This window comes from Thamnophis sirtalis, unplaced genomic scaffold (assembly GCF_051295495.1).
Source record: "Thamnophis sirtalis isolate CommonGarterSnake01/CBP01778 unplaced genomic scaffold, rThaSir2_p1.2 scaffold_3, whole genome shotgun sequence".
Lineage (NCBI taxonomy): Eukaryota > Metazoa > Chordata > Lepidosauria > Squamata > Natricidae > Thamnophis > Thamnophis sirtalis.
The window spans coordinates 83560126-83583345 of NW_028261383.1; the positions used below are offsets into that span (position 1 = coordinate 83560126).

At 39.5% G+C, this 23220-nt stretch overlaps 1 protein-coding gene across 2 annotated transcripts in view; it reads left to right on the forward strand.

Moving 5' to 3' along the window:
- RNF145 (ring finger protein 145) overlaps positions 1–23220 on the forward strand; it is a 75430-nt gene that overhangs the window by 46671 nt on the left and 5539 nt on the right. For both annotated transcript variants that reach the window (XM_014070767.2, XM_087709390.1), the window contains exons 5-9: positions 4241–4476; positions 14362–14537; positions 16072–16212; positions 18221–18403; positions 22705–22852. In XM_014070767.2, coding sequence (XP_013926242.1) covers positions 4241–4476; positions 14362–14537; positions 16072–16212; positions 18221–18403; positions 22705–22852 — 884 coding nt within the window. The remainder of the gene's footprint in view (positions 1–4240; positions 4477–14361; positions 14538–16071; positions 16213–18220; positions 18404–22704; positions 22853–23220) is intronic.

Below are 23220 nucleotides of genomic sequence, written 5' to 3' on the forward strand. Positions count from 1 at the left end.
CCCTCCCAATTTAAGAACCGTGGGAAATGTAGCTGTGTGGATATGATGGAAGATTTGTTAAAGATCCTGAACCTGCTACAAAAGTCCATTTAGGTCAGGGGTGTCAAACCTGCATCGTCATATGATGTATCACAACTTTTTCCCCCTTCGCTAAACCGGGTGTGGGCGTGGCCAGTGTATGACGCATCCGTCCCTGGGCTGTGAGTTTGACAGCCCTGATTTAGGGGATACAACTTGTTTACATTTGTTGTGAAGCATCAGTAATACTCAGAAGAAATCTATAATGTTTTGTTACATTTCTTGGGATCCCCAAGAAAATTAATTACTTTACATACAAAATTTCTTAGGGATCCCAAGAAATGTAACAAAATTTTGAAAAGGAAGTAGGAGTAATCTCAAAATGATGGCTTCTAATAGGAGACCAGAAGGGAAGAAGTTACAACACAAAACTATATGTTTAATATCCAGGCACAATCACACTATTCATTCCCATCCTGATTTGTTAAGTTAGATTCTTTCTGTAAAGCCCATTGATTTTTAATCTTTTTAGCTTTATGAGCCTCAGCACACCTCGTGATTGTGAAATTAATTACAACTTGTATAACTAATACAGAAGAACATAGAATTAAAAAATGCATTTTAATTATTACTTATCATAGCGAAATGGGGGTTGGGTTCTTGGAAGTTATCCAAAACCCAGAAAGATACATTGAATAAAATTAATAAGCTAACTGGGAGACTTGTCAGAATGGAGGCAGCCAGTATAGAAGCTGACTTCTAACTCAGCAACCAATATAATATTTTAATAAGATGATAGATGTTTATGAGTAAGCCGATGTAGTAATCATCCCAATCCATGCAGCTACTTTTAATGAGCTTTTAATTTCCAACTATTTTGACTATATAAAGGGGTGGTTTAGAAATATGTTGAAATAAGTACTTTGGATGTGGCTTACATGTGAGCACAGACAGTATTCTCTGTTTTCTACTAAAGCAGCCTCCTTTTTCAGACTTTGAAATAGTTGCTTTAAGCATAGTTGGCTTCAGCGATTCAATGCCTCAAAGGAGCTGCAGTTTTGTTTTAATAGAAAGGTACTATGCTCGTATTAGAGTTATTTCTCTAGATCATTTCCAAAACAATTGCAGTCACATTATAGAAACATGTTGGCTGAAACTTTTGTTCTGGCTATTGTACCAGTTCATAATTCTGGAGTGGTACTCAAAGTGCTACATGTTCTTTCTCCATTTATAAAAACAAACACTTCATAGAAAAGATGCACAAATTATGTATTTGCATACAGTTTTTCTCAGAATACTGAAAGCTTGAGTAAAGATTGAACAAGAGAGTCACTGTGATATAGTAGTTAAGGTTACAGCTAGTCCTAGTTATGATTGGATCTGGGAAAACCCAAATTCAAATCAATTGTAAGTATGCCTGAAAGAGAAAGTGTGTTTTGTTTTGAATCCAAAACAAACAAACAAGTGGTTAAATTTATTAAACTCCAGAAGTTTTGCCAATCTGTTCTGTGAGATTTTATAGGGCAGTTAGGGGGATTCAGGATTCAGTGTCTTAACCCCTCTTCAGAGGTGGTATTCAGCAGATTCTTACCAGTTCTGGACAACCAATAGCGGAAATTTTGAATAGTTTGGAGAACCAGTAAATACCACCTCTGATTGGCCCCCATCCCCATCTATTCTCTGCTTCCCGAGTCTCAGCTGATCAGGAGGAAATGGGGATTTTGCAGTAACCTTCCCTCGCCACACCCACCAAGCCATGCCCACAGAACCGGTAGTAATTTTTTTTGAATCCCACCACTGCTCTCTTCTCCTTAACCCATCCTGTCATGATATCTCTAGTGAGGCATTCACCCACTTGATCTTTCCAGATATTCCCCAACTGTTGCCACTCTCTCTGATCTTCCTGGTCTTTTCCTCCTTTTTACTTCTCTTTGGAATAGCCTGATTTTGGTCTGTATCCAGAACAAAGCAGTGTCATTTCATTTGATATTCAGACCCACCTTCCGTTCAGGCATGAACCATTCTAAACCATCTACAGTTGTTCTGTAGGTGAACCAGTTTGTACATCCCTAACGTTTACCCTCCGCCTGGAAACAGACCCACCGCTCACTAAAAATGACTTTTAGCGTACACACTCTGTCCCAAATTACCTGAAAGGGAAGTTGTTGAGATACATTGGAGGAGGGCTAGCCATATACATTGCCTTGAGCTGCTGGAAGGAAAGCACAATGTAAATTTAACAGCAATATAAAAGAACGATATAAACAAGATCATTACCAAATACAGTGTAAGATAAAAACTGAAGTAACGGAGGCGATAACATTATAATAAGACTTGTTGTTCGTTGATGAAAGTAGCAGCTTGGTTCTCAGATTGGTTTGGCTTTTTTGTACTACTGTATCTACAGAATTTCAACTCTTTGTCCAGATAAGAGATGATCTTGTTCTATTATTTATTAATTTATTTATATCTCACCTTTATTATTTTTTAATAAACAATTCAAAGCTGTGAACATGTCCATTACTCCTTCCTCCTATTCTCATCATAACAACAACCCTGTAAGGTGGGTGGAGGTGAGAGAGAGAGAGCAATTGGTCCAAGATCATCCAGATGACTTTTATGGCTAAAGTGGGACTTGAACTCATGCTCTCCCAGTTTCTAGCCTGATATCTTAACAACCTTATAGGATCAACTTTTGCATTAGACATCGGAAGCAAGCATTTACATTCTCATCAGGGTAGTCCGTTATCAATATTCAAAATTGATTTTGTTTCAATTCAAGATTATACATGAAAGTTATGGTGGCAAATAACCTGATTTTTGCAGTGGTAAAGGCAGAATTGTCTTTGTTTTAATAACCATGTTTACTGAGCCATTATGGTTAAGTTTGAACCTGCCCTAAGAAGGGTGTGTGTCTGTTATTTAGCCTCACTGCATTTTTTTGAAAGCATGTCATTTGCTACTCTTAAAAACTGAAAAGGTGAAGTCAAATGGAATCATCAGTTAAAAAGTTTCTTCGATGGTTAAAACTTCACGAAGAGCTAATATGTAGCCAATGACTGGTAAGGAAATATAAATATTTTAAAAGGAAAAAAAAACAATGGCTGTGTTATACTATATTAGGCAATTTGGATCTCAAGTGTACTTTTCACTACTCCTAAGTATCACATCTTAGAGCAAGAGTTATTAATGTAGTATAAGGGGTCCTTAGCAATTACGGGTTGTAGTATGAAATTCATCAAGAATGCAGTGTACTTACAACTTCGTCATGTATTTTTCAAGATAATGTTCGCACTCTCTTCTGTAGGATAACCACCCCATCGTCTTGGAAGTTATTGAATATTTTATTTGAAATATTCTACATAAATGCATGAGTAGTAGATTACATTGTTCCAGTCTGGTCTTTTTCATCTCAACTTATACCACTGTAGCAATATTCCTGATTATGAGCTGATTTGATTTATATAAATTACCCTTTAAGGGAATTTTTCCACAAGTTGTTACAAAGGATGAGCCAAGTCAAGTGTATGAGGAACTAATTTTTATTCAAATTTTCAGACCACTTTAATTCTATTTTGGGACCAAATTTAATTCTATTTTTTTTTTAAAGAGGCTCATATAGGATTATGTTTCATTGTCAAGAATTGTGTTTTTTTTAATTTAGTTCATCTTTATATATTTGTATGCATATTTAGAAAAACTGAAAATGAATATGCATCTATTCCCCATTTCTGCAAGTTTCTGAGATTGGGCTATTGAAATTGGGCGGTAAAGAGTCAACTAACAGCTACATATTTTCCCAGGATTATTTTATAAAATAAAACCTTGTATGGTTCTTAAAAATACATATGAGACCTTTATTCCAGTGGCATCCAAAGAAGTCTCCTTTGAGTCAAACTCAATTCCTGGTGATTTCACAGAAGTGCCATGTAATTTTCACAGCAAGAGTAAGAAGACAGTTTGCCATTGCCTTCTTCAAGGATATATAAATGATATTCCCCCTAAAAATAAAATAAGTGGCTGAACCCATACAATTACTCATACAAGTTACACGTCATTGCTAAATGAGAGGGACAATCAAAATAAAGATGTAGTTGGTATTTTCAGATATAGAGAGGAAAAGGAATTATAATAAGAAACTCCCCTCCCCTTGGTTTTTTTTGGGGGGGGGGGGAGATAAAGTGACAGGATTTAACTGCTTGGTGTTCTTAATCCTTTGCAGGTCAGCTGGTGGTCTGCACCCTTTGTTCTTGTGTCATGAAAACCAAGCAAATCTGGCTCTTTTCTGCTCACATGCTCCCTCTGCTGGCCCGGCTTTGCTTAGTTCCTCTGGAGACTATTGTCATCATCAACAAATTTGCAATGGTGTTCACTGGCTTGGAAGTCCTCTATTTCCTGGCGTCGAATCTTTTGGTGCCATACAATTTAGCGAAATCTGCCTATAGAGAACTTGTCCAGGTAAGACCTATTCTGTATACAGTATTGACAATATATGTTTTGAAAAAAAAATCCTCGCCAGTGTGAATTATTCATTTCTCTTCTGTGGATACATGATAAATATAGGTTGTCCTCGGTTTATAACCAAAATTGGGACCGGAATTTTCGTTGCTAAGCAAGGTGGTTGTGTTAAGTAAATCACATCCAATTTTATCTTTTTTATGACTCATGACTGTTGTTAAGTGAATCAAGGCAGTTGTTAAGTAAGTCATATGGTCGTTAAGCAAATACAATTCCCCCCTTGACTTTGCTTATCGGAAGCCAGCTGGAAAGATTGCAAATGGTTATCACGTGACACCAAACCATTGCAATGGTCATAAATACATGCTGATTGCCAGGCACCCAAAATTTGATCACATGACTGTGGGGATGCTGGTACAGTTATAAGCAGATGACCAGTTGTAAATCATTTCTGTCAGTGCCATTGTAACTTCAAGTGGTTACTAAATGAATGGTTGTAAGTTGAAGATTACCTATACTTCAGGTGACATTTTAGGTAATAAGTGAAAAGAAAACCTGGTAATATTATTCAATGGGTAGCTGGGAATTTAAAAAAAAATGTTAGAAAATACTGTCCTGTCCATGGCTAGCGTAAGACATTTTAAAGCAGGAATTTTTACTTACTACTGCCAGTTACATATATTTTGAATCTCTTGATACATCTCTTGATTTCCCATTAGACTTCAACACAGTTTTATAGCTGAATGTGTGAAAACAATTACTGATGCAGAAGAATGGAAATGTTTTGAAATAAAATAAAATATTTTTTTTGATGAAATATGTATGAGACATGTCTAAAAGGGTGAATAATCATTTGGGAAATGCATTGAAGCTACATCCTCTATCAAGCTCTATTAAGCCGTATTTATTAGTGTAATTTGTTATTGAATAGTGGATTTTAGGTTGGACTGTTCTAATATAATATCAGTGACTACAACTCTTTTTTTAAAAAAATAAATCCCATCTTTATTATTTTTATAAATAACTCAAAGTGGCAAACGTGTGTAATATTCCTTCCTCTTTCTATTTCCCCTACAACTCAGTGTGTTAAGAGAGTGACTGGTCCACAGGCATCTACCCATCATTAGTGATTAAGTTGGGACTAGAACTTAGTTTCCTGGTTTCTAGCTTTTGTTCCCTAACCATTAGACCAAACTTTACTCCACTCCTGACTTTTGTTGATTTATCCTGTAAAATGTCATCTACAAACAGTACATTTTGGCACAATTCCAGGATGCTAAATCAGGATAGTCTTTCCCTTTTCGAAACATTGCTTCTTGTGTGTTTGTAATAAATCCTTTGGATTAAAAAATACTATGACTCCTTAAATTGTGAAGTTAATGAACCACTGAAATTGCTAATTATGCTGTTGCAATCACAAATGCAGCTGTAGAATTGAAGACATATAAATAACCATCAGCTTGTTAATTAACAAGATGCTCTGCTCTCTTTTAAAATAGCAATCTTGTAATTCCATTTTCTTCCTGTGTCGCTTAGGGAGAATTCAGTGGGCAATAGTTATCCGAGCTGATTCAACTGGCTAGTTTATTCCATGAAGAACAGCCCATTTCAACCTGATGCCAGCTAGAATCTTGGCAACTAAAATTCCTATCAGCTCTAGGAAAGAAAAAGGATGACCCACATGACTATTAATATCAATTAATGGGATGTTAAACATGTAACTAGTGTTACATTGGGAACCAGTAACACAGGTGGAAGGATGGAAGGAGTGTTTATTTTTTTCTTTTTTGCATGAAGTAGTATGAAGCTGCAGCATATTTCCCTTTTTGTGAAGCTCAAAGGGTGGTCCATCTTTCCTTTTATTCTCATTAGAAATCTTCTGAGTTACGTTTGGCCACAATTTGGCAACTAGTCCCAAATAACTGGCTGAATGGAGATGTGAGCCTGGGTCTGCAGTTCATCATATTTTAACCAAAAGAATTAGTCTGTGTCGCTTGAAGCTAAGGACGCTGCATAAAGGAAAAATTGGAAGATGAGTTTCTTGGTTTTTTGCCTATGCATCCGTTTTCCCTCTCTGCTGACATAAAAGTTGGAAAGTCTCCCTTATGGATCTTTTCAGGACAAACTGAACGACCGTAGCTAGATCTGCTATCGGCACCGTGAAGATATATAGCATGGTGGTTTTGGTTAGGATTCAGGTAATTTGTATACAAGGATTAGATGCCACTTAATTGGAGCATCGATGCCTGCTTTTCATGCTGTGGGCAACTTTTTCCTACTTTGCATGAAGACTGGGCTGCCCACAGGGCAGAATCCTTAATAAGCAGCAGCTCCCCTGGAATTCTTACAAATAGCCTAAGAGAAGAAACAACATCCAAGGGTTTTCTGTGTACAGATTCCTTTTCTTCCTTTTCTGTGTATGTCATTGCCTCCTTAGAGTTTGTTCCCTAAGTTTCATCCTTTGTTTTAGAAGCTATCTGGTTATGGTCCTCATTGTTGCATGCACAACCGGTTAGGGCACGAAGGCAGCTTATGTCAGCATTTTACAAAACAGTTATTGCATCTGTAGAATTGGATCTATTTCATTTTTTATTTTTATTTTTGCCTTTCCTACGAAGATCTGAAGGTAGAATATGTGGCCTACTTCCTCCATCCTATCCCCGAAAATAGCTGATTTCCAGAACCCCAAAAAGGAGAGCGTTCCCCAGTTCACCTTTGCAGCCATTGAGAAATGCAAACTGGGTTACAGTTAAGGATCATACTATCATTTTACCAACTTCCTTTGTAAATTACTCAAGAGTATTTAAACTATTTAGAAGATACTCACGTCCTGCAGTTTTTGTAGGAGAGGGTGCTAATAAAAAATAAACAGTGTTTGAGAGTAAGAGTGTACAGTGCAGAACAGAACAAAGGGAGAGTATTATATAAAGTAACATAATTGCCACAGAGTTAATTGCCCCCCAATTGCATTTCAAGCAATTGGTACGCAATCTAATATAATTATAGCTCAGTGATTTTGTGTTAAGATTCTAATCTTGCGTAATCACTAGTTAGGAATAGCAACTTTTGTTAATAGCACATTGTAATCACAATCTTATTGCTCCTAAAAAAAGAAACTGCATGCTTTCTGATACTTTAAAAAAAAAAAAATCTAAAACCTTCATACTGAAATTACACAAAGCCAGCCTGACGATTAACTCATCTTACACAAACGTTGGCTCAACGTACGTTCATACTGAACTCGAAAGGTCCATCAGTAGGTGAAAATTTGCAGCAGCAGTCAATTTCGTTTTGCAGGTACCTCTCCAGGGCATTTCAGTTCAAAAACCACATTTCTTGGCGTAGGGAAAAGTCAAGGCAGAACTAGTTGCAAAGCTTATCCCATTTCTGGATGCAAATTGCATTCCTTGCAATTCTCTTTGATCGGCTTCCCTGGATTTCTTAACCTGTCCCTTTGTCAAGAAGTCACGAAGAAAAGATCCTACAAATCAGGGGTGGGTTGCTGCCAGTTTTACTACTGGTACGCAACCCGCGTGCATATGTGCCAGACACGTGCTGCCCGCACATGTACTTTTCAATATAAATTGTTCTATGCGCAGAACAATTTACAGTGAACTGCGCACATGCAGTCACTAAAAATCAAAATGGCGGCGGCCCAGCAACGGTGAGGGAACCGGTTCGGGGGCGTGGTAGGCCTGGGTCGCTGCCGGTTCTGCAACCCAGGCCTGAATTCCATTACAGGTTCAGCCTAACCGGGCCGAACTGTGAGCAACCCATCTCTGCTACAAAGGTCTTCCACATTATTTAAAAGAAACGGACGGCGCAGGATTAGCCAAAGCCTTCGTAGACTTCTGTGAATTTTCGAAAGAAAACTTTTCCATTTTAAATTCCCTCCTCAAATATCCTTTCCCCAAACTGTAATCAAATAGCGATAGCAACCGAATGCCTTTTAGTCATTTTGGGATGTTAGATGTTCAAGTGCTAGACCCACAATACCTGCTCCCAGAGGATTTTCTAGGAGCCAAGCAGACTCTGGTGTGCTCAGCATTGCTGTAATTAAACTGGAAGCAACACAGATTTTAGGGGAAAGCATCTTCTCCCCAGCTCAATTAGTCACTGGGATCACACTTCACTTTCCCCTTGTTTGCTTTTCTATCCCACATTAATCCTCTGCAGAGATTCTTCCTTTGAGAAAAATCAATCCCCAGCTCGTCTGCCTGGACATGCTGTCCTTTAGGAAAGCTTCATTTTCATTTCATTCATTCAATTTGCTGTCCGAAATGCAGAAAGGAAAACAGAAAAAGTAAATGGAAAAAATGTTATTCTTTAAAAGCCAACAAGGAAAAGCAAAACAAAATAAGCAGAATGTTTCGTCAGAATTTGGCTTCTGATCTTAGAGCAGGGATGTCAAACTCGATTTCATTGAGGGCCGCATCAGGGCTGTGTTTGACCAAAGGGAGGTGGGGTGGGTGTGGCCAGCTCAAAGTCACTCCTGTGGGAGGCACCTGTGGTGGACTGAGCAATCTGCCAGTAAAAACAGGCTCCCGAGCTCTGTTTTCATTGGCAGAGGGTTGCAGGGGGCCGTGGCAGCTGAAAATGGAGCTTGGGAGTCCGTTTTCACTAGCAGAAGCACTTCACTGTTCTCAGGGTGGCTTCGTGAGCCAGATCTAAGTACCCCATTGGCCACATTCAGCCCCGGGCCTTCAGTTTGACACCCCTATCTTAGAAGCAGGAAAGCAAAATTTGGCTACTGACAGAGATGTGAGGTGGTATATGTATATACATATACATACATATACATACATATACATACATATACATACATATATACATATATATAAATACATATATATACATACATATATACATACATACATACATACATACATACATACATACATACATACATATATATTATATTGATTGGTGCTGATTGGTGCTGGCTGTGTATCCTTTGTTGCTTTGAGTTGTAAAGGCCTGGGTGGTGGGTGGGCCTCGTTTGTTGACTAGGGCTGGTTTCCAGATGTCCAGTAGGCAGCAGGTATCGTAATGTTTATTCATGTTGTGGGGATGTTCCTCTATTTCGATAACTTCCATAATTATTTTCTTGTTGAAGTGTTCAGCTTTGGGGATTAATTTGGTTCCTTCAAAATCAGTTTCATGTCTTGTAGCTTTAAGGTGCTGGAAAAGGGGGGGAAATTTTTCTTACTGCATTCTTGTGTTCTGCGATGCGGGTGTTTATTCTCCTGTTCGTTTGTGCTAAGTATGTTGCAGGGCAGATTTTGCATGGTATTTCGTAGACTCCTTGGTTTTCTAGCTGGATTTTGTCTTTGGGGTTTCTTAAGATGTTGGCTATTTTTTGGTCAGTGTTGAAGGCTGTCTTGATATTGTGTTTGTGGAGAATTTTGCTGATTTTATCTGTGGTGCCTTTGATGTAAGGGAGGAGGGTGATGCCGTTGTCCTGTTCTGTGTCCTGTTCTTGAGGGGTGTCTCCTTTTGGATTAGGGAGTCCTCCTGGATCCACAACTGACCTTTGAGCATCATTTGTCAGCTGTGACCAGGGGGGCATTTGCCCAGGTTCGCCTGGTACGCCAGTTGCGTCCCTACCTGAACCGGGAGGCCCTCACAACAGTCACTCGTGCCCTTGTGACCTCTAGGCTGGAATACTGCAATGTGCTCTACATGGGGCTGCCCTTGAAGAGCATTCGGCGACTTCAGCTAGTCCAGAATGCAGCCGCGCGAGCGATTGTGGGTGCACCTCGCTTCACCCACGTTACACCTATCCTCCGCGAGCTGCACTGGCTGCCTGTCGATCTCCGGGTGCGCTTCAAGGTGCTACTTATCACCTATAAAGCCCTTCATGGTAGTGGGCCTGGGTATTTGAGAGACCGCCTACTGCCAATTACCTCCACTAGACCGATACGATCGCATCGATTAGGCCTCCTCCGAATTCCATCTACTAGCCAGTGCAAACTGGCAACTACCCGGAGGAGAGCCTTCTCGGTGGCTGCTCCGACCCTCTGGAACGAACTCCCCATGGAGATTCGGACCCTCACCACCCTTCAATCCTTCCGCGCTGCTTTAAAGATCTGGCTGTCCCGGCTGGCCTGGGGTTAAGATTTCAACCCCACCCGAATTGTGTGACTGTTGTGCTCTCTTTTAATATGTTGTATTGTTTCCATATTGGAATACTGTTTGTCTTTCCCCCCCTCCCTTTTTGAATTGTGAGCCGCCCTGAGTCCCCCCGGGGAAAAGGGCGGCATACAAATAAAGGAAAAATGAAAAAAAAAATGAAAAAAATGAAAATGGTAATTGTTTTTCTTTGGAATCCGTTGGAGATTAATACATTTGTAAGAGTGTGTAATTCAGTTTTCAGGTGGTCTTTTTCGGCTAGGCATTTGGTTCTGGAGATGAGGGTCTTAGCTACAGAGTTGATCTGTGCAGGGTGGTGATGGGATTGTGCGTTTAGGTAGCGGTTGGTGTGTGCTTTTTCTGATAAATGGTGTAACCTAGGGAGCCATTGATCTACCAGAAAAAAATACATACCAACCGCTACCTATAGGAGAATAAATGCACGCTTCACAGAACACAAGAACGCAGTAAGAAAAAAAGAAAAAACTTCCTCCCTTTTCCTCAAAGCTACAAGACATGAAATTGATTTTGAAGGAACCAAATTAATCTCTAAAACTGAATACTTCAACAAGAGAATAATTATGGAAGCTATCGAAATAGAGAAACATCCCCACAACATAAATAAACGTGACGATACCTCCCGCCTACCAGACATCTGGAAACCAGCCCTAGTGAACAAACGAGCCCCACTCACCACCAAGGCCATTACAACACGAAACAACAAGGGACACACAGCCAGCACCAATCAGCACCAATCTACCAATCATGATACGACCGCACAGCCAATCAATCCATTTACTGAAACAAAGCCAGCACTCCACACCCCCTCACCAAGATTTATAGAAAGACGGCAGCTCCAACCACACTTTACTCAACACAAACACAAAGCCGAAAACACCAGCCTGAATATGGCGAGTGAGACCTCGCCGAAACATTGCAAAGACAACCTCAATCTTACATGGGAAAAGACCCGAATACAACAAGACCAGCATACTTACACCTGTGAAAATTTACAAACACACACACACACATACACACACACGTGTGTGTGTGTGTGAAAATATATGTATGTATGTATGTGTGTGTGTGTGTGTGTGTGTGTGTGTGTGTGTGTGTGTGTGTATATATATATATATATATATATATATATATATATATATATATATATATATATATATATATATATATATATATATATATATATATATATATATATATATTTATTCATTCATTCATTCATTCTATGGAGATATTAGAGTCAGGAACATTGCACCTCTTTTTGTAGAATTCCCAGAAAAAAATGTATGTATGTATTTATTTATTTATTTATTTATTTCTGGGAATTCTACAATAAGAGGTGTAATGTTCATGACTCTAATATCTCCATAGAAGAGGCAGTATAATAAAATATGTCTCTACTGCAGCTAGGTGAGAGTTGTACTTTATTTAGAGCTGTGAGGTGCCAAGTCATCACATAGGTCTTAATAATAAACAGAATTGTCATGCACACATTGGTGTCTGCACCATGAGCTGTGAATTAAAGAGCAATAGCAGCAATGTAACATTAAAGAGTGGGAGGGTGTAGTGATTCATATTTATGTCACCACCTTCTTTTAAACTTGAGTTATATGATTTGTCAGCAGAAATGTAGCAGAAAATAGTCAGTGTAAGTGTGTGTATGTGCTTTGGCTTCTAAGACGGCATTCGTTTTTATTTATTTTTATCTTGCCTTTATTATTTTTATAAATAATCCAAAGTGGTGAACATATGCAATGCACCTTCCTCCTCCTATTTTCCCCACCACAACATCCTTGTGAGGTGGATTGGGTTGAGAGAGTGTGACTGGCCCAAAGTCATCCAATTGGCTTTCATGCCTAAGGTGGGATTAAAACTCATAGACTCCTGGTCTCTAGCCTGGTGCCTTAATCACCAGACCAAACTGACTTTCACTATGCCTATAGTGAGATGAAACTGATTTTCTGGAACCATTTCAGTTGTGATTTAGTTTACGTGCTACTAAGATTCCTTTGATCTCCTTGGTAGATAACCATCACTAGAAATTGGTAGGCTGTGCAACCTTACTGATTGTGAAGTACCCGTGGTTCGCCCATGAGGCCAATGTTGAGAAAAGACACGGACACGAGCTTTCTCGGGATGGGACAACCCAGATTGGGGTCTGGTAGCCCCTTTTATTGAGATAGGACAAAGGCAGGAGGAGCAATCAGCATGTGATTTAAGACAGCCTGTCAAACTACAATTGCTAATCTACTGCTCAGGGAAGTTCTGTCTATATATGGTCAAATCCTGGGCGTTGTTGGGTAAGCACATCTAGAGTGAACTATCAGGATGTTATGTTATGCACTATCAGGATATCAGGATGTTATGGAGTTTGTTTTTTCCTGTGTGGTTCAGCATGGCTGCGCATGCCCTGTTATGCACTGGGCCATGGGTGACCGCCACACCTACACAAGGAGTTCTGTGACAACAACTGATTCTCTTGGATTTCTTGCCAGCTTGTGATATTGTATCCTTATAGGTCCTCTAGTAAATTAGGCCTTGGATTTAGTGCTGTGGTCCTTCATCTCAGTACATGTCAACAAATTAGAGCTGGGAGCTATTGAAGGTCATTGACCTAGGTTATCCCACAGAGGTTGGTCTTGTCTTTTATGGTGCTGAAAATGGTGACAGAGGTCATTCAGAGGGGAATACCTCAGCTAATGACTAATGTTAATGACAACAAGCTCTGCAATTTCCTGTCTTCTAATCTCCTAAAATATTTTCAGCAGCTAAAGGTATCCAGAATTTTCTGGTAATGTTGGCTACTTAAAGGGCTATATAAATTTGACAAATAAATAAAATGTTAGTTGGTACATAACTCAGCAGTAGCCAAATTGCTGACTGGTGCAAGGTACATTAATTGTGTGATGCTGGCACTGTAAGATTTGCAGTGGCTACTAGTTGCCAACTGGACAAAATTTAGAGTGGTTGTGTTTCAGGGCAATGATGATTGGACCTTTAGCTCCCACTGTCAGGAGCTTGACAATCAAATATACAAAATAAGGGAGTTGGAAGGGATCTTGGAGGTCTTCTAGTCCAACCACCTTGCTCAAGCAGGAATCCTTATCCCATTTCAGACAAATGGTTGTCCAATCTCTTTTTAAAAACTTCCTGGACGGAGCAACCACAACTTGTGGAGGCAAGTCGTTCCACTGATTAATTATTCTAATTGCCAGGCAATTTCTCCTTAGTTCTAGGTTGGTTCCCTCCTTGATTAATTTCTTCTCCATGGCTGCCAAATCTATGGAATACACCCCCTAAACTCAACCATTTGCTTTCAATTCTTGGGAGTGTTTAGAGGAATCTCTGTTTTACCAAGCATCCAGTTGTTAATTATTTTTAATGACTGGATTATTTTTGTTCCAATTTTAACTGTGTTAATTTTGTTTTTATTTATACTTTATAATGGTAAACTCTCTTGATTGCTGGAATAAACAGAAATTCAATGAATAAATACAAATTCCAACCATTCATATATCATTCATATAACACTCAATAACACTTATACTGTACGCCACTCATGAACTAAAGCCAGATGGCAAATGATTGTAGATGTGGGCCAATGTACATGGAAGATAGTAGGTAGGGAAAGCGATCTCATTGCAAACGCTCATTCATTTGAGGTAAGCATTCGTGAGGTATTTATTTGGATTGATGTTTCAGAATTGAGTAAGAAACTCATATCTTCTCTTCTAGATAGTAGAAGTTTATGGCTTGCTGGCCCTGGGGATGACTCTATGGAATCAGCTGGTGGTCCCTGTTCTCTTCATGGTCTTCTGGCTTCTACTGTTTGCTCTTCAGATCTACTCCTATTTCAGCACTCGGGATCAGCCAGCCTCTAGGGAGAGGCTCCTCTTTCTGTTCCTAACAAGGTAATTAGCAATTGTCAACTCTTGGCCTTAGTTAATCTATCTGAAAGGGCTGAAAGCGCTGTTCTACAAATGAGATGAAGCACTTACAGATAACCACGTTCACCTCACAAGCATCTGTTTCTCTCTCTGACTCCTGGCATTGTTTCTAGATCAAAGAATTGTGATGGTCTTTTGTAATATTTATTTCCTCATGAAATAAAATGTTTTCTCAGAGAATAGTGTTATAGAGAGGTGGGGGGGGTGTTTAGTAGCCAAAATGATCAGAAATGGGTGGCTTTGGTATTTTTTCAAGCTAGAAACTGCTCAGTTTAGGGGTAATCTTTCCCAATGGAAGAGTTTATTTTGTACTCTAATTTATTTGATCTCAGCATTACGGTCCCTTAGGACCATACATTATACAATTTTGTGTGTACTCTAGAAAATGTATTAGATAAACCAATCTTCACGAGTAGAGGATTTGAAAAATTGCTCTTTTTAAAGACTGTCCTCAAAACTCTTAGTGTAATTGAATAAAGTGTTAATGAGCAACATAGAAATGAAATGAAAGGCTGGAAAAGAAATAGGGATGATTTTCCTCCACTGAAAATACTCAGTTTGCTTTTATTATAATAAGCCAGATGAAATAGTTTGAATTCTAGAAACAAGTGGAATTTATTCTGTTAATGATTCTGATTGGGGGGTGGGGGGGGGGAGTGTCACGCATGAAAAAAGAGATTTACACTTTATGTGACAATCTAATTTCTTCCATTATAGTCATGTGTAGTTTATGGAAGGTGATCCTTGGCCCCACAAAAATCCTGTAATTGTATAGAGGAAAATACTTATCGAATAGTTCTAGGACCTATATCCATTATGTAGTTAGCCTAACAACTATTATCTACTTGTTTCAAATGCTTGGCTAAACCGGAAATGTTGCTACAAATTCCATCTGTTGAATTTTGCATCTTTAGAAATACCATATTTTTTGGAGTATAAGATGCTCCAGAGTATAAAATGCACCAAGATTTTGAAGAGGCAAATTAAAAAAAAAGTTTTTGCACTGTGCAGACCTCCCAAACGGCTCATTTTGTTTTGCAAAAACGGGCCCGTTTTTTTGTCAGAAAAAGAGGGCGTGCATAGCCTATAGGAGACTTGTTTTTGGCCCCCTGGGGGGGCAAAAACAAGCACAAAATGGCCCATTTTTCGCTCATTTTTCCCCTCCCCAGCCCCCAGGAGCACTCTGGAAGGCTGTGCATGGCCATTTTTGCAAAGGGGGCCAAAAATGCTGTATTCGGTGTATAAGACGCACCCAGATTTTCACCCTCTTTTTTGAGGGAAAATACTCTTATACTGCGAAAAATATGGTAATTCTGAATTGAAATATCGTTGAACAAAACTGGATGCATTTGGGAGTTACCAAACAATATTTTTTTTCGTTAAACTTCTCTTCCGCACATGGTCTTCTCCTTGAATACATTTTATTCAACAGCATGTAGTACACCTTTGTGTTAAGAACTTTATGGATTCTAATGTTGCTATATGCTCTTTTCCCTAGTATTGCAGAATGCTGTAGCACTCCTTACTCCTTGCTGGGATTGGTGTTCACTGTCTCTTTTGTGGCCCTTGGTGTTCTAACACTCTGCAAGTTTTACCTGCAAGGCTACCGGGCATTCATGAATGATCCAGCTATGAATCGGTAAGTTCCCAAATAAGAGTGCCTCTAACCCTTTAAGGGTCAATCCCATTTTTATTATCCCAAAGCAAATTAGACATATTGCACAGTGTAATCTCTTTAAAACAAACGCCCCCAAATACCTTCAGATACTATTTAGATACAATAAATATTTTCTAAGGAGCTTACTGTTTATTAATAGAAGTACAACTCTCCTTTGTCCCACCCGTATGCTTATACTGCTGGATTGGAGAAGGCTTCTTTAAATTGTTTGGAATCTCTGGACTCAAGATAGACTAGAAAGGCCACTGAATCATCTTCTTATGGCCTTACTTTCTAAAGTACAGCATCTTTGCTAGCTCAGGTGGAATTGGCATTTGCTTGCCACCTTGATGTACAGCGTTCTTTGTATTGTTCCTCTAGTCTCTCAGCTTCAGAATATGGATTAAAACACGTTAATAACACTGCAATTTTCAGTGCTTCAGTGCTATAGCAGTGCTTCTCAGCATTAGCAATCTTATAGTACTGTAGTTTTCAGAGCATAAGACGCACCAAGATTTTGAAGAGACAAATTTTTAAAAAGGTTTTTGCAGTCTTCCCAAAAACGGGCCCATTTTTTTTGTCAAAAAAGGGCATGCATAGCCTTTAGGAGGCTTGTAGAGTGCTCCTGGGGGCTGGGGGGGCAAAAATGAGGGTTTTTTGCTCATTTCTGCCCTCTCCAGCACCCAGGACCACTCTGGAAGCCTCCTAAAAGCTATGCACTGCCATTTTTACAAAGGGAGCGGGGTTTTGGGAGACTAAAAATGCTGTATTCAATGTATAAGATGCACCCAGATTTTCATCCTCTTTTGGGGGAAAAAGGTGTGTCTTAGACTCCTAAAAATATGGTATGTGGACTTAAACTCTCAGAATGCCCTAGTCAGCATGCTGACTGGGATATTCTGGGAGTTGAGGTCCACACATTTTAAAAGTCACCAAGCTTGAGAAACAAGGACTTGTAAATTTCTTTCTATCACCATTTCTCTTTATTTCAACCTAAAAACCTGCTTTCAGTTGTATTCAGCAACAATGAAGCTTTTTCCTTTCATCAAAAACAGAAAGAAAAAAATAGAATAGCAAACATTATTCAGGTGTTTTCTAGAACAGGGGTCCCCAACCTTTGGGGCGTGGCAGATTACCAGTCTGTGATCTGTTGGCGACCAGGCTGCATGAGTGACTGGCCAATGTGTGTGTGTGCATCCCCATTCACTCGAGTGTGGGCTGTAATCATCACTTGCACACTAGCATTGCCGCAAGTATTACATGGGCACTCGCAGCTCCATTCGTGCAGGCATATATGCGCGTAAAGGCACTTGCCCCTCTCCCCCTCTGGGCTGCCAACCCTGAAAGGTTGGGGAACTCTGCTCTAGAAAAAGCTTATTAATCTATAGAGAATTGAGACTTGAAAATGAGCCAAAGATGGAAGAAATAAGCAGTGATTTGGGACCATTTCAAGTGGAGATTGCATGAACAAAGCCATCCTGGTTTATATCATTATCATTATAACTACTGAAATACTTACATATTTGTTGCCATGTTTAAATTATGTAGGTAATGTACAGAAATGTGCAGAAAATATGAAATGTATTCAAACAATACAAGATAAAGCATATTTATATGACACACGACTGTACAAACTCGCCATAGATAGCTGATCTATAGATTAGAGAGCTGTGGTTTAGAGAGGCAGTGACAGACAACATTTATTCATTTGAGTTATTGATGAATGGCTAACATTGAAGGATGGTGCTTTGCCTGTCTTTCCAACAAATTCACAAATAGCTTAAATTCAAGATATAATCTCTCCCTGAGAGTTTGTTGAGCAAAAATCCTTCGGCTGGGGTCATCCGATAAGGGAGATACTTGGCCACATCAGAAGGCTTAGGAAGACAGTTGTATGGTAGCCACGTGCTTTTAAAACTGCTTCAGGTCACAGAGAATTACAGTTTTGGTTTTGATCTTTTTCATTGCTTTTAAAAACATATCTACAAAGGGGGATGACGGAAGGAGTCACACTTTTGATCCTGGCTGTGCAGACCGGACTCATTGAGTTACAAGTGGTGCATCGGGCCTTCCTGCTTAGTATTATTCTCTTCATTGTGGTGGCATCCATCCTGCAGTCCATGCTGGAGATAGCAGACCCAATTGTCTTAGCCCTGGGAGCTTCAAGAGACAAGTAAGTCAATAGCACTCAATATAAGCAGCCCTCATTTGATTGTTCTTGTTCTGGATGTAAATATTTTATGTCTTGATTCAGGGCTGATAATTTAGCACAACAAAAGGCCAGGCTTCCGGAATTCCGAGGCTCACATACTTTTCCTTCATGCACTGTTTTGGGACAATTCAAAGGACAAGCTACAATTTTTTTCCTGCTATAGTTCACAGAGCGAGCACAAAACCATAGCTTAACTGATATGTACAAAGCAGACAGACGTTTGTCTGAAACTAAGGAATTGCTGCCTGATAAGGGGAGCCCCTTTTGACAGAGGAATAATATAGCAATATGGATAATATGGTTTAACATGTTGTACAACATGTATGTTCCACAATGTGGCTCATGTCTTAGATTCATGTAGGTCAAGGCCAGCAGGACTTTAAAATAAACCCAGGTTAAGACAAGCCATAGCTTACTGTGTGCTACAGTGAAAGGAGAAGGAAGCAGCTGAGCCTAAGAGGCCTTGAAAGCTCAGCCACTACCTAGATGATTTCTGTTCTTTGCACCTGCAGAGATGAGATACAATGGTGTGCAGATAAGTTGGGCAGTCTCTCTTCTGGCTGGCCTTATGCGTGTTGTACGGAAAGAGGCTCTCAGGCTCCACAGTTAAGGTGGAACAGGTGTAGCAAGAAGAATACATGGGATGCCTATAAAATCCAGGGAAGGATGGCGAGTGACTGGAGAGAGTAAAAGAAATATGCTTTTATCAGAAATTGGTTCTAAAATTGGGTTAGTGCTACTTTTCATCTTTTACATTTCCTCTCTGCTTCACTTTTCCTCTCCAGGATAGCCAGAAAGGACTGTATATAAAAGAGAAGGTTTATTTTTATCCACTGGGCCTGTTATGCTGGAGGTCACCTGTTAGCGGCATCTGTTGCTTGTACCATGTTGTCATTAAATTTTTTAGCAAAGGGAAACGAGGACAGCCGAGCTACAGGAGAGTAGCTGGATTAATTCTGCACATTGATGCTGCCACATGGGAATTCTGATCAGCCGGTTTCAAATCAAATAGTGGGAAGAAGATCTGGGGGGGAAGAATTATGGTGGATTAATGTTCTTAAATATTCAGTTCTGACTTCTTACATCTTGAAATCACCATGAATGATTGATAGTACAGTATTTAGGGCCCTCATAACACAGAAATGAGATTTGCAGAAGCATGTAATTAGCTTAGATCAATTGAATTGGGTCAGGAAGTAAGAAGCAATGACAATGTGATTCTGCCGTTGCATAATAATGATTGATCCTATGAAATGGAAGGCTGACCACATTCAAATTATATCACAAACTGTTCGGCGTTTCATTTGTTGAAGCTCACCAGTAGATGAAAGGAGCTAAGCTGTTGGTGTTAATTTTGCGGTCTGTTTTTGCGTTCCCTGCCACCTAAATCTTCGAGGCAATTTGTCTTATTCTATTATTTCGGGACTTGACTTCCTTCATCCACCCGCATGCGGAAGCCAGATGATTGTATAACTAAACATCCCAGGTGTAATATGAGAACGCAGTTAGAATCCCAATGCAGTTTGCATTCCAAAAAATACCATTCCAATAAAAGAGAATGCATGCAAAGACAGCATGAATATGCATGTTGTTCCTATGTGTTTACACAAGGTTTCCTCAGCAGTTTTATCTTCTGTTCATTCCACATTCATTTGTACAGACAGCAATAATGTGCTGTCCGAACTTTGCTCTCCCCAGAAATAGGTGGGTGGAAACCTCACTTTTTAAAATAGAAAAATAGAAACGCAGTCAGCCAGGCTAGTCAGCCATTTTTCTCTGTGCATTGAGAAGCTCAACCAAAGCAGAGTATGCCACACATCAGCCAAGAGAAATAGCTGCATGGCTTCTGAACTGTGTTCAAGTTACCAGAGTTTAACCTGAGGTTGTCTCGGTGGCAGGCTTTTGTTATTTTTGTTGTCACATTTTTTACCTACTCTGCTGACGATGCTGAGCATTAGTTTTTAATTTTTTTTTTAGAAATCAAGACTGAGTCAGAAATTCCAACAAATCTATTTGAGGCGATGCCCGTTATGTGAGCAGTTTAAGATTACAAAATAGCATGCAAGTATTATGTTTCAAGAAATCCGTATCAGATACATTGGATGCTGTGGTTGTTGACAGTTAAAAGGGAGGTCAGGAATAAACTATCCATGATGTTAAAAGCCATGTCAGTTGAGCAGATCTGAAAGGTTTTTGGAAGACGTATATTTGGTTTCATCTATATGAGCCCGGACAAATACAAATCTGGACGTTCGGGGGGCGGGGGGAGTTAATAGTAGCAAAATCAGGAAGAATTATTGAGGGATGAATGGGCATATATCTTCAGAAAATTTTATTCAGTCCCATTGAGTGGCAATTTAATATAAGACAACAAGGCTGTAATAAATTGTACTCTGCAAATTAACTGACAATCACAGCATGTCAGCATAAACACATTTCTAAAGAAGGTTTTTGTTGCAATAGAATATTCTCTTAAGGCAAGGGTGTCAAAGGCCTGTGGTTCAGATATTACGGTCAGGTATCTTCCACATTCCTCCAAATTGTCAAGCTGTATCTAAAGGGAATTATGAGGCACAGATGGATGCTACTTTCAGGATTATGGAAGAAATGGCAGGAAAGGCACCATGTTTGAAAGTGTAAGTTTAAGTCCCACCTTAATCATGAAAGCCAGCTGGATGGCTTTGGGCCATTCCCTCTGTTTCAGCCCAACCACCTCACAAAGTTATTATTGCAGAGAAATAAGAGGAAGAAGGTGTATTGGATATGTTTCTCCCTTGAGTTATTTGAAAATAATAATAACAACAACAACAATAATAACAACAACATTCTGATTTTACAAAAAACCACCCTACTTGGTACAGATTATATCCTCTGACGTTACCTGCGACCAATTAGATCACATAGATTAGGCCTCCTCCGAGTTCCATCTGCCAGTCAGTGCCGACTGGCAACTACACGGAGGAGAGCCTTTTCAGTAGTAGCTCCGACCCTTTGGAACGATCTCCCCGTGGAGATTCGTACCCTCACCACCGTCCAGACCTTCCGCACAGCCCTTAAGACCTGGCTAGCCCGTCAGGCCTGGGGATAAAGATAACTTGTCCCCACCCGAATGATGAATGAATGTTGCTTACTATTTTACTTCTATGTATTGTTTGTGTCTATTGTCTGTATCCTCCCCGCCTTATTTTATGTAAGCCGCCCTGAGTCCCCTCAGGGAAAAGGGCGGCCTATAAATTCTAATAAATACAAATACAAATACCTTAACAGTTCCTAAGTCCTTGGTTAGGACTCGAGCTGTTGAGCTACCAACCAGCCCCAAAGGCTGTGAATCTCACCAAAGATTAACATAATAATAATAATAACAACAACAACAACCATTGCAATACCAGGTGATAGCAGGGTCGCCGAGAAGAAACATGAAAAAATCGCAAGATACCAGGACTTAAAAATCGAAATTCAACGACTATGGCACAAACCAGCAGTGATAATTCCAGTGGTAATTGGCACACTGGGTGCTATTCCAAAAGCACTGGAATTACATTTAAAACAGTTAAAAATTGACAAAATCACCATCAGTCAAATGCAAAAAGCCGCACTGCTTGGATCTGCACGCATATTACGAAAATACGTTACGACGTCCTAGGCCCCTGGGTGGGGCCCGACTAGTAACCAATGCCAAATCCGGCGAAACAACTGGCCGCTGTGATACAATTGTATAATAATAATAGAAGATATTGCTGTTCCTGGAGATGCCAGAGTCGAAGAAAAAGAACTAGAAAAAATAATGAAATATCAGGACCTGGCCATCGAAACTACACGGCTATGGATGAAGCATGTAACAGTGATACCCATTGTCATCGGGGCACTTGGCACCATGCCCAAGAATTTTACAAGATACATCAACAAATTGCAGCTTCCTGCAATAACACCAACAGAACTGCAAAAAACTGCGCTACTCGAAAGATCTTATATTTTAAGAAGGTACTTGGTTGATACCTAGGACGCTGGTAGCAAACTGTATCAACCATTATCACCAGTCACTGGTATTTGTAATGCATTTTTGAATGTTCAGTTGGCTGAATTTCATGTTTAATGAATAAAGTATATAATAATAATGATAATAACAATAATAATAATGGTGGGGTATAAATAAATAAAACCATAACAAGGGCTCCCATGCAATCTAGCCAGTCCTCTCTGTGATTATACTAAAGTCTGCCCAACTCTAAAGGGTTTTTTTTTTTTTTTTTTTTTTTTAATAGGAGCCTTTGGAAGCATTTCCGTGCTGTGAGTCTGTGCTTGTTCTTGCTGGTTTTCCCAGCTTACATGGCCTACATGATCTGTCAGTTTTTCCACATGGACTTTTGGCTGTTGATCATAATTTCTAGCAGCATTCTCACTTCTCTCCAGGTAAGTTGTAAGGGCCTCTTTATTCCTGTGATCAACAGAGGGCCAGTCAGGCGCAGCATTGGGCTAGCTGTTGGAAAAAGGAGAATGGCAATAAAAAATCTGTTAATGCAACTTCTGTTAGGAGTAAAGGAGCATTTTCCACCTGTTGTCTTAAAGGAGATGTGCAAAATATGCAGCCAAGGATTGCTTACACTGATTATGTAGCATCAAATTATTTAGATGATAGATGGATAAATGGATGGTTGGATGGATGGATGATACAGATCTACAACAAGAGTTTTCCTTTTGAATGAGTAAGACCAATAAACTCTTTTTTTGTATTGGAGTGATTTTTAGGGATTTTGGAAGGGTAAAATGGGGCTCATAGG